The 20,412-nt window shown below is 30.6% G+C and overlaps 2 protein-coding genes across 3 annotated transcripts in view; one reads left to right on the top strand and one right to left on the bottom strand.

Annotated features, from left to right (window-relative positions):
- The window catches only part of LOC143191719 (metabotropic glutamate receptor 2), a 609,670-nt gene that overhangs the window by 317,221 nt on the left and 272,037 nt on the right, over positions 1 to 20,412 (bottom strand). The window lies entirely within an intron of this gene.
- LOC143191718 (uncharacterized) lies at positions 14,957 to 18,629 on the top strand. Its single transcript, XM_076397079.1, has 2 exons — positions 14,957 to 15,500; positions 15,603 to 18,629. Exons 1-2 carry the CDS (start codon positions 15,086 to 15,088, stop codon positions 18,278 to 18,280), a joined length of 3,093 nt encoding a protein of 1,030 aa, XP_076253194.1. The 5' UTR covers positions 14,957 to 15,085; the 3' UTR covers positions 18,281 to 18,629.

Below are 20,412 nucleotides of genomic sequence, written 5' to 3'. Positions count from 1 at the left end.
TTGGAGGTTAGAATTAAAATTTATTTTTCAAATGTGTAATCGCTTATTCCGAAGTAGGAGTCAATGTACGTCATCAAAATACATAGTGTTTTAATTTTAGTTAAAAAGAGATATAATGCTGTCGAAAATGTAACCGAATCAGCCTGATAAAAGACGTCGTCAAAGGGTATTATCTTCATGTTGGTTCTATTCAAGATTAAAATTATGAATTGTATAAAAAGGTGAGAATTGTTTTAAATATGAACGTAATGTAATACAATTATTTTGGAGATGTATACATGGAAAACTTGAAGATATGCAGCTCTTTGAGAGACATAAGTCATCACTTCAAACACTGTTAGAATTTTTTTTTAAATTAATCTCTTAGTACTTCAACAATCTGCCCGTGGGCAATAGGTATTATTATATGATTTCAGTTATACAACATAACTATACTGACATGTAGAAGATTTCTTCAGCAAGTGATCTGATGTACAAACTTATATTCTAAATCTTATTCTAGATACTATTCCAACCTATTCTAAAGTCAATTCTAACTTATTTTAAAGATTATTATATCTCATATGTGTATATTAATCAGGTTAGGAGATATAGAACTTAAATAGTACAAAAAAAGTCCAAACAATATTACAAAAGAAGTAGTGGAAAGTCCACGAAGAGATCCAATCCAACTTCCATACATTTTTTTAAAAGAATACAATTTTCAAACGTATATAATTAAATTAATAGAGACTTGTTACGACGACATGGGGGTTAGAAATTGGAAAATAAGGCCACAATTGGCAAGATGTTAATAAAATGAGTGTAAAGAAAACAAAACAAAAAAGTAAAAGCAGAATAACATTTGATTAGGTTTGGTAAGTGTTGAAAATATGGTTTAATAATTTATTGGTTAAATGTTCATATTAGAACAACATGACACAACATAACAAGTGGTCGGCAAAGTAAGTTTTGAAGAAATATTTTAAATCGTTAATTGTTTACTGCATATTCAATCAAATCAAATCGAATTATTATTGGATGTAGGAAAGAATAACTACGATATACTTGTAGGGCGAGAAAAATATACAATTTGAACTGTTTGGTTATGTGTAAAAGATTGTTTACTATAACATCCTTCAACTGACTTTTATTTGATAATTTAATTGATATTTTAATTTGATTTGGAATTGTGTTAGATGTGATATTAACAGCTAGATATTGATTAGTGATGCAGAGTGAAACAGGATGTGGGAATATGATTCAATGCCTGCAATACCATGACAGATTGATGGCGGTGGAAACTAATAAAGGTGAGATATAACTAATATAGGATTATTGTAGAAAATCGTATAGTAGGCTATAAATTTGACATTGAAGTTTTTAAGATTTACGTGCATAGATATGTGTGTAATTGTTTTTAGAATATATATATCAGCTTTTGGTTAAAATATACGAGGAGCGTTTGCAGACATAGTAAATGCCTTAGAGAGAATGCAGTGATTAGATCTATTTTAATCAAGAAAAATATAACAAGTGGTAAGAGAATAAACTAAGAAGAAATACGGTCATATATGGTCATATATCAGATTGACTTGACAAGAATTCAGCAACGAATGGAACAAGAATTAAACATAAAAAGGTAAGTTCTCTAATGAGAATAAAATACATTATTTAGTCGCCCTAATATCAATTATGCGGATTAAGCCTTTAGAGGATACCATATGATAGGTGGTATAGAAAAGAAATCAATGTAAATGTAATAAAATAACTCTAATATACAAATTAGTGTGGCTGTTTAGTTTACTGTAGTTTAATACCTTCGACAATATACCCATCAGATATACTATAATACTAAAATCGAATATATGGACTTTGTTCTCTCCGACTAAATGATCTTAGAAATTATATTTCAATTTTGTCCGGTGAAAAAAGTTGCGATAATAATGGATAACTTAATCTTCTAGATACTTGAATACTCACAATATATTATTGGCGAAGACATTGGAGTAACTATATTGAATTTTAATAAACAATAAAATAGTTCGAATTCTCATACTTTAGTATATCAGATGCTACCGTAGCTTCAATTATCTAGTATATACAGATATAAATGACTGAAAATATAGAATACTTTTATACTTACTATAAACAAGGAATTAAAATGCCTAAAACTGATCGATATGTTTGGTCAATCTCTATAAAATTGTTTGGTTTATTTCCTAGGTATATTTACTACATAAAGACACGAGCGCTTATAAAATTCTATTAAAAATTCGAAAGTGTCAGTTCTGCTCTGAAAAAGGCAAATTTTATACTGAAGGAATAATGGATCTAACTGAAAAAATAGCAGGGCGTAATCGATCAAAATGGCACTTACATGGTTTGGCGTTTAATATGCAAAAAATTGGCAAATTTGCTATAAAAATATATGACGCTATATCAGAAAATCTATTTTATCCTAGAAGCCATTTCTATTTGAATGAAGTAATAAATGAAAATATATCGAAACCGACATTTGGGTGTTATTTCTATGAAATATTTTTTACAGTTTTATTTCATAATTTGTTCTAGTTTATTTATTTATAGATATTGTAACAATTGTGACCAAGATATGAAATATAACTATATAGATAAGATAGATAGATCAATACTTAGACCCATTTAGACCTATAGCATAGCATAGAGACTCCAGAATAAAGTGTTGCGAGTCATCGTCGATGTTCCCTATTACATCTTCAACAAACTAATTCATCGCTATATCCCCTTAGAACATACAAGGATTGTGATTCAAAGTGATAGTGCAAAGTACTCTGAAAGACTTTTAGTGAATCCCACTGCACTCGCCAAGCAGTTAAATGTGCGTGGTAACAGCAAAGTGCCTAGGCACAAACGCAAATTACTATACGAACAGAATAATAGATAGTCCTTAGAATAACTTAAAACTTTATAATAAGTTAAAATAGTATCTAAAATAAGAATTAGATTATAGTTAAGTTTGTACAGCAAATCATATACTGAAGTGATATACTACTGAAATCATATCACACAGACAGGCATTTTATTGTGAAACAGGATGACGTGTACACTAAATCAATACTTCTGAAATCATTATTTCTGCGGTACCACGAGACAGCACCCCTCAATTATTTCTGAAGCCGCTAAATTAATCCCAAATTACTCTGCTTGATACAATCTCATATTTGAATGCTATTTGCCCATGTGGCCTTAGGGACTCCTCTATCTCTTTGTTCTTTTCCTTTGCATGAGCCTTTCAGTGAAGCTTCGCCTCCAGTAACATTTATTTTTATATTTATTTATTTTGCTTTGTTACTAAATGACAATTGGATATGATTTTTATGACAGGGATGTATTGATTTTTCTTATATAAAAAATTTATGTTAACACGTTTAAACTTATTCCCACCGATTTCATTGCTGCTTTCTCGTGGTATTTACCTACAGCCATTATAGTAGTATCATCGGTATAGTATTTGAATGAAAAAAATGCTACTGTTGTCAATATTTTCATTATATCACCATAATTAATCAGCAATAAATGGCAATATAGGTTCCATTTGATAAATGTCACCCCATTTATTACCGTTTAATAATCGAACCGTTACATTTGCGAATTCCGTTGTGTTGTAAAGTTCTGATTGAATGGGTGGGGTTAACGCGAGGACGAGGGGGACCGCTCGATGGTAGTGGTTTTATCGGAAGAATTACGTTTAAAGTTCGAAGACTAACGGCACAAAAAAAATGAACAACGCCGGCGTTCCGTTTATAACAAAACGTGCTACTGACGTGTGGACAAAGCGTATTTATTGTTTTAAACGGGACGTGAGATGAATATTTTTCATATAGACAGAAGTCGGTTTGGGTGCGACATTTGGCTCGTTTTTTTTTAATAAAAATGTTTCTGGAAGCGATAAGAATGATTTACAACTGAGAAAGAATATTAATATCAGTTTTGCCGAGTCCGATGGATGTGTATTTGATGAGATTCGATTTTTAGTTGTTACTAAATACAAATTATAAAATAATTACTTTTAATAATTGAAAATCTTGATTTGCTATCGATTTCAAAATTGTGTATGTGGAATTTGGGGTTTTCTGAAAAGTTGTCGCTGTTAAATTTAAATGAAAAAAATGAGATATAGTCTATATAGTCTATTCAATAAAAAAATAACGTCACAATATCGCCGTATCAACGGAGTTTAAGTTTTGTTTTGACCTATAACAAAATTTTAATCCAAGTAAAATAATTTAAGAAATATAATATTTCAAATAAAATTTAATTTAGCATTATAGTACGTCTAATTCACATATTATCAAGTGACATATACTAGAGTTAATTACATAACCACAATAGCTTCTAGTTTATAGTCGTTTATTATATCTACATTGAACTCTTTTCCACATTTCCTATGAGAAAACGTTCTATGTGCGCTTTATGTAGTGGTCCTAGGACGACTAATCCACCTAAACGATTGTATATCCAAGTAACGTATTTTACTTTCATTAGAGATCATATTAACCTTTTAACCTCAAGTCATTTTGATGTCACAGTCTTTCTTCTCAGGTTTTTCTCTTACTACCTGTGTACATTTATTTTGATAGAATTAAATTTAATCACCGCATTCTCTCTAAAGCACTTGTAATATCTGCAAAACAATATTCACTCATTCCTTAAATATTCGAACCAAATTCTCATATATATTCTGAATAATTACACACTATATCTACGTACCCAACTCTACCATACGCTCAATACGATTTTCTACAGTTATGCTATATTGTATAAAAATGCATTGAGTCATAGTCTCTCATACTAAAAGTTCTGTTCAGTCACTAGCACATTCACAATCTGAGTCACTATTTAAGTCAATCACTAAATTGTTAGGAACGCGTAACGCTCTATTGCCATATTGTTCAGCTATCCATCTTTTTTCACGCCTAATTCCAAAAAATACAATTAAATACATTATTTATATTTATCGAGTAATAATTTGGACTAGATCAATCTTTAGCATGGTATTTTCAAAAATTAATTTACGTTTTGTAAGTTATTCCTTAATTGGAATTATTAACAGCCTTTGGATACGTTCGGATCTTTTCCACCAGTGTGCTATATCGTGGTGTATTGTCCGTAACAGTAGCATACGGTTCCTGCAATTTCTTTAGCAGTTGATTTTCAAAGTAGAGCAAACATATATTATGAATATGATATGTGCCATTTAATATCCAGTAATCGTTTATTGAATAAATATCTGGTAAGTCCCAATCATTCCTTATCGATACTTGAATAGAAATATTTAATAATTTAAAAAATTGAAATAAATTAAATATAAGATTCTAGTTTTTTTCCAGAATATGTACCTCATATCTCAGTTTGTTATGAATTTTATGATGATTGTGTTTATGAAGGCGCATACTAATGACACACCGCCTTTTCGATCTAGTTTGGTTGTAATATAATAATGTATTTAGAATCATCCATGACGTCTTATTTTAAGATATTTTCAATATTTTTATCTTAATTTCTGGAGAAAGTAAGTCCATAGTTTCGAATCATATAGAAAATCCAGACCTGAGCACGATATGCAATGATTTTAAATAAGGACTGGTAGTTTAGTTGATCTACACTAGCGAGGAAACAATACAGTGTGAAGGGAAGTTTCCGTTTTTGGCGAACGAGATCATATCGGTTTATGACGAGGGAATTCTAAAATGTTTTAGTGTGTTTAAAATTAATACCTTGCATTTAAAAACGCACAAATATCTTGTATATGTACTTTTAGGCGTGTGAATATAATTTAGTTTGAGCCCTTTGGATGATTAACCAGGCAGTCATAAATTAAGGGGTATATTCTATCAATATATATATATCAAAGTAAAGTATAATACTGGAACAAAATTTGATTTTAATTTACTTGATTGCTGATAATAACAGCAGTCTGTATATTAGTGATTAGGTGGTAATAAAAGCAGGTGTAGATGTTTCTTCAGCAAGTAGCAAGTTGAAATTAATGGGCAAATTTTAACACTCATGAAAAACCGTTGGAAAACGGTAGGCAGTACTTTAACAATATATAATAAAATTTTAATCTTTTACCCAAAAAATCTTTTATTTCTGGAATAGTTATTTCTGGAAATAATTACTCCTGAAAAAACAGTGGTTCCTCAGCAACGGCGGGGTTATATAGATAGATAGTATAGATGGATGACAAAGATTTTATATATTTTGATGCCCCTAGAATATGCGTTATATATATTCCCATACAATTTCTCAAAATAGCAACTATTTTAATATCAATAAATTTCGGACCAGTTTATCTTTTGTAAGGCTCTTTTACTTTTATGTTACTCTAATAGGAAATCATTTATACTAACATGTAAATAAGCTAATAAATGTGTATGGTATAAAATAATAAAAATATTTATTTCACTTAGAACATATTTTATGGAAATTGGACCAATATGCCTAACGATACTTTCCGCTCAATTTTATTCAAATATCAACGGAACACTTTGTTTATACACCTCAATTATCAGATCACTCAGTCTGACTCAGTATTAGTCACGCGATATAACACATATCTCATCCCTGTCTGAATAGAGATGAATATCAAATACGAGCTCATTTTTATTGATGCCAAAACTTGAAGTCGTTACTCTTTTTCTTTTCTCAAATTTAACAAGTTCTCTGTAATATTTGATCGATATTTTTTGTTCATATCGCTAATTTCTGTAATTTTTCTAATATATTATGAATATCTTCATTATTGTAATTATTATTAAATTCGAATACGAATCAATGGTTAAAATATAAGGGTGCTACAGCTGATGCTAATATGTCAACTGCAAGTGAATACGTATGGACGAGCTTAAATTCACTTTAGTAATATGTCCACTTTACGCTGACGGTATCACATCCGTTATAAGCTTGGGACCTCACTAAAAACATTAAAAACATATATTTGGGTTTCAGATATTTTTGGATTTGCAATTTTACAGATAAAGTCAAAATTTCTCAAAACTTATAGAAAATGATCTCTGAAAATATTTGATGAGATAAGGAAGTCACTTTAATAAATAACTGATAATAACTAACTCTTATTATCACTGTTAGAATAATTAATTGTTAGAAAAATGAAAAATAAGTGTTGACTAAAAAATTCCGAAATATAAAAGACAACCCTTATACACCATATATCAAAATGAGAATAATTTATTTAGAAGTTTGCGGTGGTATGTGTTAGAGACATATGAACTTCCTTAAATAAAATATCGCACCTATATTTATATCACACATTATATTTTAAATTAAATTCCATAATTCATTTTCCATAAAATATATGTTCCGAACAGCCACCGTGTTTCGGTCGAGGCTGGCTATCAAGTCCAGGCTACTTTCAATGTCACCGATTTTTTCAAGTTCCCTTGTATACGGGAAGTTAGCTAAGATATATGGCTTTTTTTGTAATATAAAAACTTTAGAGATTTATAACGCAAAATGAATATAAATTTGAGTCCGTCCGTGCAACAAAGATGGCGACGGGTCGAGAAGACTTCGTCGCTCGAATATCTGCGACAACGTTAATTATTATTAATGAAGTCTCCAAGGAGAATCAATGTTGTTAAATTTTAGACTATCTAAGGTAATGAATGATGTGCTTAACAATGTATTATTTTCAATACTTAATCATCATAAATATATCAAGCAGTAATAAAATTAAATTTATATTAAAATATTTCGAGGCAAAAACATGTAACAAAAGACATCAGCTTTACCTCAAAGAGCACTTTTTGTCATGTTTTTATGTCAATTATCTCATTTAGTTAAGTAATAACTTATTTAAAATAAGTTTTTATCTGATGCAAATTTGGATTTCAATAAAAAATCGAAATTTCTATAAAAAATGCATTCTCTGTATCTATTAAATTTTAATATAAATAGGGTTTCTTAAATATAGAATAGTCAAAGTCGTAGTCACTAATATAAAATGGAGTAGCAGTGGAAGCCATATTACACAACGTATAGTACCCTAAAGATTATTTTTTTAAATAATAAGTTAATAAAGATGTTAATAAAGTTTATAACAGTTTATAAATTTAAATGTTTCTCTCCTAGCATATTAAAGAGAGTAAGTGGGAATCAAACTTGTTTGCTCAGTAATTCCAATATAAGACCAGAATGTATATATATATATATATATATAAATATATATATATATATATATATATATATATGTGTGTGTGTGTGTGTGTGTGTGTATTGTAAGGTGAGATCCGTTCCAACATCCGAAACTATGTACAACCCGAGGTCCGATTTATAAGGTTAGATTCGAAATCGGAGCTCGGGTTGTAATCCCCATTTTTTTTAGTATACTCTAAACCGAAGTATATTCGGTCTAAAAATCGCGTAATGGCAAAAATTTCCGGGCAACATCGTGTGAGAATAGTTCGGCTCCGTTATTAGTCATAGCTTACATTAGAGTATTAATTTCATAAAATAATATGAAAGGCCCATTGTTTTGTATTATTAATTTGTATCATTCCACACAGAAATTATTTTGTTTAAAAAAAATCATATCATTATTTGTTATATCATAATTATTTGTGATAGTAGTGTTTTGTGTTGCTTGTGTGTACTTTAGCTGTTTTTTATTTTTGTTATTTATATGTAATTTATGTCTATCTAAATTTTTGACTAGCCCAATTTAATCTATTGGTTGCCAAAATAAACCGCCCTATATAAAAGCTGTTCCAAAATACATATCTTATTTTTGTTTTAGAATGAATTACATTATTGTTAGTTGTTCATCTTTGATTTACCAAAAATTGTAACTCAAAACTAGTTAATAATTATATTTTCTTTCTCTTGACGGCTTGCCGACTAATCTCAACAAACCAAATGTGTAGCGAGCACTAGCTTAGTTCTAATCCATCAGCACTTCTAAAAATTTTTTAGTTCACTACACTACAGGTGATCATTACAGGTCTCACGTAAAATGTTCGATTCTAAAAGAGTAAACAAACTTCGATTGCGGTTCTTTATATGTGTCGATGACCTTAAACGCAAATAAGAGTATATTTTAACGAATTTTACGTTACATGCATTTATTTATTTACTAATTTACATATTGTTACTTTTTAAAATTCAGTGACTATACAATATTTTAACAAAATCAGCTAGCAGTACGAGAAAATATACCAACGTTTTTGGATTTTTCTTAATTATATATTATTCTGCTTATAGGGACCCAATAGCAAATGCATCCATAGCCAATGAGTTAATTTTTTCATTAACATATATTTTAATGTACTTCTGTACAATTCCGTGAAATGTCATTGGGAGCATATAGTAATTACATTTATGTATATATGTACATTTTTATATCGGCCTATTAGCAAAAGTTAAAAAAGAAGCAATTAACAAGGAGAAAAACTATTTACTGAATGTTAAAAACGTTAGTACCCTCTAATTTGTTGATTAATTTTAAATGGCGAGATAGGGTCCTTTAATTTTTGACTGAAATACAGTTAGATATCTCGCTTAAATTTTATACTATAAGTAATCTTTGTTTTCTTCTACTAGATATATTTACAACGAATTAACGACCAACGACTAATTTACATTACTGCAAAACGAACAACAAGTTTGTCGATACATTCCTTTTGACAACTAATTCTTTCAACGCATTTCAATCATATTTTTTAAGACAAAAATTAAGTGCCTATAATGCATAATTATTATGTTTTTTTTCCTTTTTTTTTCCTTCCTTTTTCCTAAACGGTGAAAATTAAAATGTTATAATTTTTTATTTGTATTTATTTCTTATTGTTATTTGCATATTTGTATAACAGACATATGAATTATACACATATAATGTAAAACTACTTAATTGTTTAAAAAGCTTTATAAACTGTCAGTGGTAATTATTTACAATCATATAACATAATTAAATTAATAATTCAGAATGGGATTATTGTAAAATAAGATTCCACAATATGATTTTTTCGAAAGAAGTATACTTATGAAACTAAGAATATTGCAATTTTTAACAATAATAATAATAAAATTATTAATTATAAAATATTAAGGACAGTCTGCCGCAATATATTAATATATTAATTTATTTAAGTTAAATATTACGGAAGACAAAACAAATTACTACATTATGTGTAGAATAAATGTTATTAATATATTAAGTTATATTAATAACACACTATCAAAAATATAAATATTAAAACATTTTATTCAGTCAACTTTTATTAGGCGTTAATTCAAATATGATAATCTCTAACCGATGTATATTGAAAACATATCATTTACGTCGTAATTAAGTCATTGCCCCTTTGAAGTATAAGCAGAACGATGCATAAAGCCGGCAACAGCCGGACTTCGACTTGTCGATAGTGTGAGAAAAATTTTATATATACACTTTGGACCCCACCTTGAATTGCAAATATATAAAAATGCATGTATATAAATTTTTGAAAATTACTTACCCCTAGGTTTTTCCCTTAAAAGTTGTTCTCTTTTTATTACTAAAAAGCTAATTTAAATCAAATTATTGTTACCGGATCGGGTGGACCTAATTTGTAATAGTTGTTTGTATGTTAAAACAGTCGATATATGAATAAAACTATTTTAAAATTAAAATATGACTTTAGCATATATATTAACTAACTAACGAACAAAATTAGTTAATGTTTTTTTACAATATAAATATGTATATTTAAAAAATGTATTTGCAATGATTGAATTAACGATTGATTTTTCAAAATTTAGGTTTATAAAGTAAATAATAACAATAATAATTGAGATGATTAATATTTTCAAATGTTTACAAATTTACTGTTAATAAATCATAATTTCTACTATTTCTTCTATGAATTCTATCTATAGATATTATGTGGTTATTATGTATCATTTCATTTCTTCATTTATATATTCATTCTCATATTTCACACCAAAAATACATAATGCAAAACAATCAAAATAACAGGTTGTTTAAAAGAATACTTTTTAACCCACATTTTTAAATGAAGTACTGTTTTAATTTCTTCTTACCATTATTTCACTCATTGTTCTAAACTTTGCCGATAGCTCATCATTAATTTGCCTGCTTTCTATTTTGTTTTAAGCCCCATATAGAAACTAACAACTAATTAATTACCAGCAATATTCGGTTAGTGTTTAGTTAAGAAATGCATTTACTCATAAAACCAGAAGTTAATACCACTAAAATTTACATAAAAATCTTAATAACCTTTAGAATTACCTATAGTACAATGATATAATACGTCTCCCGAACCATATCAATAAGTATCAGTCCTTCAGCAAAAACAATTTTTCTTAGTTGTTCTACGTTCATCAGATATTAAATTAGATGATGAGCTAATTTGGAAAGTCTAATTATCGTGTAAACAAAGAGGATAGATGATTCTTGTTATTCTCGAATTTTGCTAATCTATGCTGTGATGAAATTTTCGTACCTGCGGCATACTTCTTTGCCAGGTAATTTGTTCTCTCTACATAAAATGTACAACATATTTTTGTGTGGTCTTATTATTTTTAAAAGATGTTTAGTACAACGTTGCGAATATTGATCTTAAAAATTACGCGTCTGTAATTTTTCGTTCGTATATATATAAGATTTAATTTCGGTTAAAAATATATATAAATGACAGAAACAAAGGCATTGTGGACATAATATTTTTAGGACAGTGAGTAGATATAAACCAATATTGAACATGAAACTGTGAGTATTTTATTTATCGGATATTTCGGATATGTTGTCATATACCCTGACAAGCAAATTTTGCCAGAAGGGGTTGTAAACACTATTTGAACATTGTAAACTGGAAACTATTCTTGTCTTATCGACTGTTGCATTGTTTGACTGCACTTGTGTTTGATGGAAAATAATTATGGTAAAAGCTTCCGGGGAAAACTTGCAGACCGTAAACTGAGTCGATATATTTTATACGTGAATATATAGTAAATAGCGACAGTGCTTATTTGTTATGTAAAGTTACTATTTACATTGTAGATGAAAGACAAACAATTTTAGTCACTCATAACTAAACATATTTTAGTTTTTTTCGGCAATTATAAGTGAAGACAATATCGACATTGATTCCCTACAAGCTCAATAAAACCTGAACATATAAAACAGCTCAAAATTAAAAACCGTACTAATTAACCAGATATTCACAATTTGACCTAAGTTTAAACCTGTTTGGTGCTTTGGTGTTTGGATAGTAAGGAGTTGCGCTAAAAATTAAACCGTTCAGTCATCCAGCGTAACTAAAACAGAGTTCTTCGATTAGTTACTAATGTTTATCCGTAGATCTCTAAAAATACAATTAAATGCATAAATATAAAATACACTAGATATTTTGTTGTCCAATAACGCTATGTATTAGTTGATGGTCCTTCCTTTTTCAAGGTAATCAATGAAAATTATTCCATGCGCATCCTAACATACAGACGCCATAACCTTGCCAGCCGACTGTTGCGTTTTTCCACGTTGGAGCGGGTTCATCGTGTGAAGTCCACTCGGATGACTGTCGATTGAACTTCGGATTGAAATTATGAAGTCATGTTTTATCCATTGTCACATATCGATGCAAAAACTCGGGTTTATTATGCTTGATCATCTTCAAACACAGCTCCAAATCATCAACTCGTCGTTGTTTTTGGTCCAAAGTGAGCTCGCGCGGCACTCACTTTGCACAGAGCTTTCTCATACCCAAATATTCGTGAATGCTATGATGTACACGTTCAACTGATATCTTTAGAGTGTCTGCTATTTCCTTCATTTTGAACTTACGGTCATTCAAATTCATTTTGTGGATTATTTAAATGTTTTCGGTGCTTTTTTTCATCGCGTCTAAACTTAGCATACCAATCCTTGATTATTGATTTTCCTGGGGCAGTATCCGGAAATTCGTCAACAAGCCGTCAAAATTTTTGATTCAACTATATTTTTTGCCTTCAAGAAGCAATATTTTATCAAACGCGAAATTCCTTTTTATCCATTTTTTTCACAATTAAAAAAGTTGCTTCAAAATGCTACAATTCACAAACTAATGATCCGATACCTGTCAAATTTATACACACATTTTTTGAGGGTTTGGGTTAACTAAAAAACAAATCGATTTAATTCTAGTATCAATTAATTCTACTGACCAGCTTGATGATAGCTGTATCAGAAATCAAATATACGAAATGTTTAAAGACAGTAAGTAGTTTTTTTAATTGAAACATAATTTAAAACAATTATTTCAGAGAAAATTGTCAGTCTGGCAAGTATCCATAAAATGCTGAAAGATATGCAGCTATTTGAGGGATGTAAAACACCCATTCATACACTTTAGGGTAATATAGGATTTAAGTGGTGTAAAGATAACTCACCAAGGAGTTTAATAGAACTTCCAGAGATTGCTTTTAAAAGAATACAATGTTTAAAAACATATAACAAAATCAAGGAAGAGTTATTTCAATTACAACAATTTGTATATTTAGATTGATATTTCAGAATGGCACATTGGGTCACTTATGGATAGATAATAATAAATACAGCGTTAAGACATTAATAGTTGATGGAAAAAGGTAAAAGTTGGAATAACTATCGATTAGGCTTTGTTATTCATAATATCTTATATATAAAAATGAATCGCAAAATATGTTCCTAAGCGCATAACTCAACAACGCCTGGACCAATTTGGCCAAATCTTTTTTTAAAATGTTCGTTGAAGTTCAGGGATGGTTTTTACGGCGAGAAAAATTAGAATTATTGCTGGAAAAACCCTAAAAATAGCCCTTTTTGTTTGAATTTGTTTCGTGTATCAGTTGACAATTCATCTGTCATCTGTCAAAAGTCATCTGTAACAGACAACTTTTTTTTTTTAAATTTGATATGACTTGAACTCAAATCCTTTTAATCCGTACGAATTGTTTTATTTATTTAAAATTTTTTATTTGTTTAAAATTTAATTCAAATTTTAAATAAATAAAACAATTCGTACGGCTTAAAAGGATTTGAGTTCAAGTCATATCAAATTTAAAAAAAAAAGTTGTCTGTTACAGATGACTTTTGACAGATGACAGATGAATTGTCAAGTGATACACGAAACAAATTCGTATATCGTGTTTTGTGCAGAGTGTTTAGTTAGTTAGTGTTTGTTTAGTTCGTGATTAGTGAAAAAATAATTTATATTTGATATGCCTCCTATAAGACGAAGCAATTTAGGTAGAAGAACCAGAAATGCTATAAACCAAGCTAATTACCGATCTAATCGTACTGCACAAGAACGTGACGACGGAAATGAACGTGAAAGAATTCGGATATCACAAACGCGTGAAGCGCGAGCGCGACATTCAACTAATAATCGCGCAAGTTTGAATCCAGCTGCTTTCAGTTACGATGTGTCAATTGACTACAGTAACTACCAATGTGTTGTTATTGGTTCTATGAACTTGGTTTGCTCACACTGTAAGGCATTAAAATACAAAAACGATGCCAATGGATTGTGTTGCGCAAATGGTAAAGTGAAATTGATACAATTGGATCCACCACCAGAACCATTGTACTCATTGGTTTCAGGAATAGGAACAGATTCTATACACTTTTTGACACATATTCAACAATATAACAATTGCTTTCAAATGACTTCATTTGGGGCAACAAATGCAGTTCGGGAAAATTTTATGCCAACTTTCAAGGTATGTATTATAGCAGTTACTCATAATTATTTTAGCGAACAAAATTTTCTGTCACCAAAGTTAAGATGTGTTACTAATCTTCAATTTCTTAATCATTACGAAATATATCACTTAGTCATCATATTATATGGTGATTCAGTTTCAGTGACACTTTTATTATATTTTATATTTGATAGATATTAGTTAAAACTAAATATATACTTTTTAAGATCAAATATTATTTAAGTTTGATCATTGACAATCCATTAATTTATACCACACCATAATATTTTTTTATTTACAGATACAAGGGCAAATATATCACAGAGCAGGTTCACTGTTACCAGTGTCAGATAGCGACAACAAATTCCTGCAAATTTATTTTATGGGCAATTCACCACAAGAAATTGATCTGCGTTGTGCACATAACAATTTAGTAAAAAGGTCTATTGTAGAACAATTACAAACTTTATTTCATCAACACAATCAATTGATTATATTGTTTAAAACTGCCCTGGATCTGATGCCATCCGATAATCACAAAATTGTAATCAGAGCTGATAAAACACCTGCAGGTCAACATACAAGACGTTTTAATGCACCAACTATTGATGAAGTTGCTATCGTTGTAGTTGGAGAAAACTTGGAATCCCGTGATATTGTTTTACATCGTCGGAATTTTCAATTACAACCTATAAAGGAAACACACCGCTCATATGATGCACTGCAATATCCCATTATATTTTGGCAAGGTGAAGATGGCTACGATTTATCAATAAAAATGATAAATCCCATTACAGGTAACTAAAATATTAGTTTAGCTATGGCGATAATATCTCAGTCACTATATTATGTATTTTAATTTTATATTTGAATGTTATTAAAACAAAATCTGTTTACAGGTTCTGAAACCAACAAAAAAGTCAGTTCAATGAACTATTATTCATACCGCCTAATGATTCGGGAAAATGCAGATAATCGCATATTGAAATGTCGGCGATTATACCACAAATATGTTGATGACATGTATGTTAAAATTGAAACGGAGAGATTAACATTCATCAGGTTGAATCAAACCAAACTCCGATCTGAAGAGTATATTCACCTTCGAGATGCGATTAATACTGATGGAAATGCACAGAATGTCGGTCGGATGACTATTCTTCCAGCAACATACATCGGAAGCCCTCGGCATATGCACGAATATGCTCAAGATGCCATGTCGTATGTTCGTCATTATGGTACAGCAGATTTGTTCATCACATTTACATTCAATCCGCAATGGATAGAAATTAAGCAGGAGTTATTACCTGGGAAATCATCCATTGATCGTCATGATATTACAGCCAGAGTCTTTAGACAAAAGTTGAAATCTTTAATGAATTTCATCGTAAAACATAATGTGTTTGGTGAGACACGCTGCTGGATGTATTCTGTGGAGTGGCAGAAACGAGGATTGCCACATGCACACATTTTGATTTGGTTGGTTGAAAAGATAAGGCCAAATGAAGTTGATGCAGTGATATCAGCTGAAATCCCTAATGTACAAGTAGATCCTGGATTGCATGAGGTAGTTATCAAAAACATGATACATGGTCCCTGTGGAACTCTTAATCAAAATTCACCGTGTATGATGGATGGTAAATGTTCAAAACGATATCCACGGACATTAATATCGGAAACAATTACTGGTAATGACGGTTATCCATTGTATCGTCGCAGATCGACAGCAGACAATGGAAAATCAACAATTGTCAAATTAAATCAACAAGATATTGAAATAGATAATCGTTGGATTGTTCCATATTCACCCATTTTATCAAAGACATTCAAAGCACACATCAACGTTGAATCTTGCCATTCAGTGAAATCGATTAAATACATTTGCAAATATGTAACCAAAGGGAGTGATATGGCTGTGATTGGAATTCGTGCAGAGAATTTTAATGATGAAGTTACCCAATACCAAATGGGCCGCTATGTCAGTAGTAATGAAGCAGTTTGGCGAATATTTTCTTTTCCTATTCACGAGAGACACCCTTCTGTTGTTCACTTAGCTGTGGATTTAGAAAATGGACAAAGAGTGTATTTTACAGCACATAACGCAGTACAAAGAGCTGCTCAGCCACCATCTACTACATTAACAAGTTTTTTTGAGACATGCCAAAACGATGATTTCGCACAAACATTGCTATATTCTGAAATGCCAAAATATTATACCTGGAATCAATCCTCAAGGAGATTTATACGACGGAAACAAGGAAAACCAGTTCCAGGATATACAGATGTATATTCCACCGATGCGATTGGCCGGATTTATTCAGTACATCCAAGCAATGATGAATGTTTTTATTTACGACTGCTATTAGTCAATGTACGTGGCCCAACATCATTCCAACAGTTACGAACTGTTGATGGCGAATTGTGTGGATCCTACAGAGAAGCCTGTCAACGTTTGCAATTGCTTGAAAATGACGCTCATTGGGATCAAACTCTCAATGATGCTGTAATATCATCACACGCTCATCAAATACGAACATTGTTTTCTATAATCATATCTACATGCTTCCCATCAAACCCAATTGATTTGTGGATGAAGTACAAAGATTATATGTGTGATGATATTTTGTATCAAATACGGAATAGAATGGGAAATCCAAATATACAAATCAGTGAAGAAATTTACAATGAAGCATTGATTTCAATTGAGGACATGTGCTTGATAATGTCAAACAAACTATTAATTCAATTAGGCCTGACCGCGCCCAATCGTCCAATGCATGACGCTTTTAACCAAGAGTTGCATCGAGAAAGACTGTATGATCTCAACGCTTTGAAAGAATTAATTCAAACAAATCTTCCACTGTTAAATGAACAACAGAAGTATGTATTTGAAACTCTTATGAAAGTAACAAATGATGAAACTCGAGGGATTTACTTCTTAGATGCACCTGGTGGTACAGGAAAAACTTTTTTGATTTCATTAATATTAGCAACAATTCGCTCACAAAATAAAATTGCACTTGCACTCGCTTCGTCGGGAATCGCAGCAACTTTGCTTGAAGGTGGTCGAACAGCCCATTCAGCACTAAAATTGCCATTAAATATGCAAAGCAATGAAACTCCAACCTGCAACGTTTCGAAGAACTCTGCAATGGCAAAGGTTTTGCAGCAATGTAAATTGATTGTTTGGGATGAATGCACGATGGCACATAAAAAATCTTTGGAGGCTTTAGACAGAACCTTAAAAGATCTACGTAGCAATAATAACCGATTTGGTGGTGCAATGATTTTATTAGCAGGAGATTTTCGTCAAACATTGCCAGTGATTCCACGATCAACGCCAGCTGATGAACTCAATGCATGTCTAAAGTCCTCCAATTTGTGGAAACATGTTAAAGTACTTCATTTAAGCAAGAATATGCGTGTCGAGTTGCAAAATGACCAATCTGGAAACATATTCTCTAAACAACTCATTGACATTGGTAATGGCAAATTTCCTATAGACATGTTGACGGCTTGCTTTTGCTATGACTATAAACAAGTCCCAGGGGCAATCATTAAGTGTTTGTGGTATTAATCTAGAAAACCCATGTTTCTCACATGGTCAATTGTATGTTGCCTGTTCCCGTGTTGGAAAACCATCAGATTTGTTTATCTATGCGCCAGGTAATCAAACAAAAAACATCGTATACCACAAAGCAATATAATGATAATAATAATAATAATTATGATTCACATGATTAACAATAAAGCGATTACTTACTTTTCAATCCTTATATATGTTTTATTTAATTATTTTTTATTCACAACGCCCTATCACCAGGGTGATGGTTCTGTTCAGGAGAATTTTTTAAAATACGTAGGCACAAAAACTGCCACATTACAAATCTTTTTGACAGGACGAAGTCTGTCGGGTCAGCTAGTTTATTAATAATTCATTGTTCAAATATAGTTCTTCATGCCTGAAAAAGGAATGGTTATATACCTGGTGCAGCACTAGTGTTTTCCTGTAAGTCCAAGGGAGATTACCATGCAGTAATGAACCATAACTTGTGAGTATTACGTCTTCCTCCCTGTTAAAATTATTACAATAGACATTTAGATTGAGAAAGATATTTAAACCAGGACCTTCTGGATTTATGGAAAGAAGCATTGTCGACAATAACACCTTTAGTTTGGATGAGCTCGATCAGACACATTGAAGGTGAAATTAACATATGGTGGAATTGTCAGCAAGTTTCTGACAGATTGGAAATAAACAGCTTAGTTATTTACTTGAGTAGTGATTCTGAAAGTGACAGTGATTGAATAAAGCTTTATGAATGTTGGTTTATGATTCAATGCTGACGATTACCAAGAGAGAGAGATGAAAGAGGAAACAACTAAAGATCAGTATATAATTAAATATACTTTAACTGTAGGAAATTGTATTATAACGTGTGAAAGCTTTATGTGCAAGTATGTTATTGTTCAGAATATACATGAACGTTTGGTTACAATTTGTGTATGAGGAGAGAAATAATACGAGAGGTAAATATGTTCTCTAAAGAAAAAAAAATACATTACTCAGATATACAATTTTTAGGTGGATTAGGCCTTCGGGGGATAGCACTATATTAAAAAACGCGCCTGGAACTATACCTATACTAGTGTGTAAAACATTTCTATGTAAATATAATAAAAATTGGTAACCTATAAATTATTGTGGCTGTATTATTAATTGTAGTTTTAAGTTATTCGACATTAAACATTAAATGTTGAAATAAATTATATTAGATAACATTTTTATTTCATTATTTTATTTAGATTAAAAGTTTGTTATATGTCAAAGGCATAATGTACTAAAACTCAAAGTTGTTTCGGCAACATTAGAAGGTTTTTACTGAGGTCATTGCTGTTTTGATTAGATTTTATATAACTATATCCAGTTTTCATTGTTATCTTTGCTATCATCTTAGAAGAACTTTTATTTTTATACGATTTTACATAAATATTATATTGTAGTTGTTGTTGTATTATTACTTGTTTATTAAAGTTATTTTATGTGTAGACTTTGGCCTATATTCATGTGGCTTTTAGAATTTACAAATAAATAACCAGAATATGATTATGATAACGCAATGTACTTTTAGAAATATCTGATTATAACAAAAAAATATTAGTCAACCTTTTAAATTATATTTAATTTGTTATCCAATAAAGTTTATATTTAACATAAACCATTTTGAATATATTTTACTATTTATATTTTCGCTACCATTTCCTATTATTTTTGGGTTCATTCTAATTCTAGTCGTGTTCGTAATTGGCTTATTGTCGAGACTATGACAAGACCACATCCAAATATTAATTTGCCGGTCCTCAATTTAGTTCCTCCATATTCGGACTCTGCGTCCGAGTTCATTATCCCGCCAAAAAGGCGTATTTCCTAACTAATAGAAACTGAATTCCCTCCTGTAATTGGACGGGCATATGCGTGTTATTAGAAAAGTCTGTCTTGTAGTTCTGGAGAAAGAATGTGAACTTATTTGGATTATTGTATATAATATGGCTGGGAATTAAGTGTGAGAAATTTGAAAGAAATTATGAAAACTATGCTATGTAGTGAACGTTTGTAAATAAGTACGTTGCAAGTATGATGCTTGCGTTCATTCCAATAGCCCAAATGTACCCAAATCAAGCAACCAGCAATGGCTGCTAGACAAAATA

This window comes from Rhynchophorus ferrugineus, unplaced genomic scaffold (genome assembly GCF_030347505.1).
Source record: "Rhynchophorus ferrugineus isolate W39M unplaced genomic scaffold, kcgeb_rfMv2 rfM2, whole genome shotgun sequence".
NCBI classification, from domain to species: domain Eukaryota; kingdom Metazoa; phylum Arthropoda; class Insecta; order Coleoptera; family Curculionidae; genus Rhynchophorus; species Rhynchophorus ferrugineus.
Note: the sequence above shows the minus strand (reverse complement) of the source record. Positions and strands in the feature narration are given on the sequence as shown.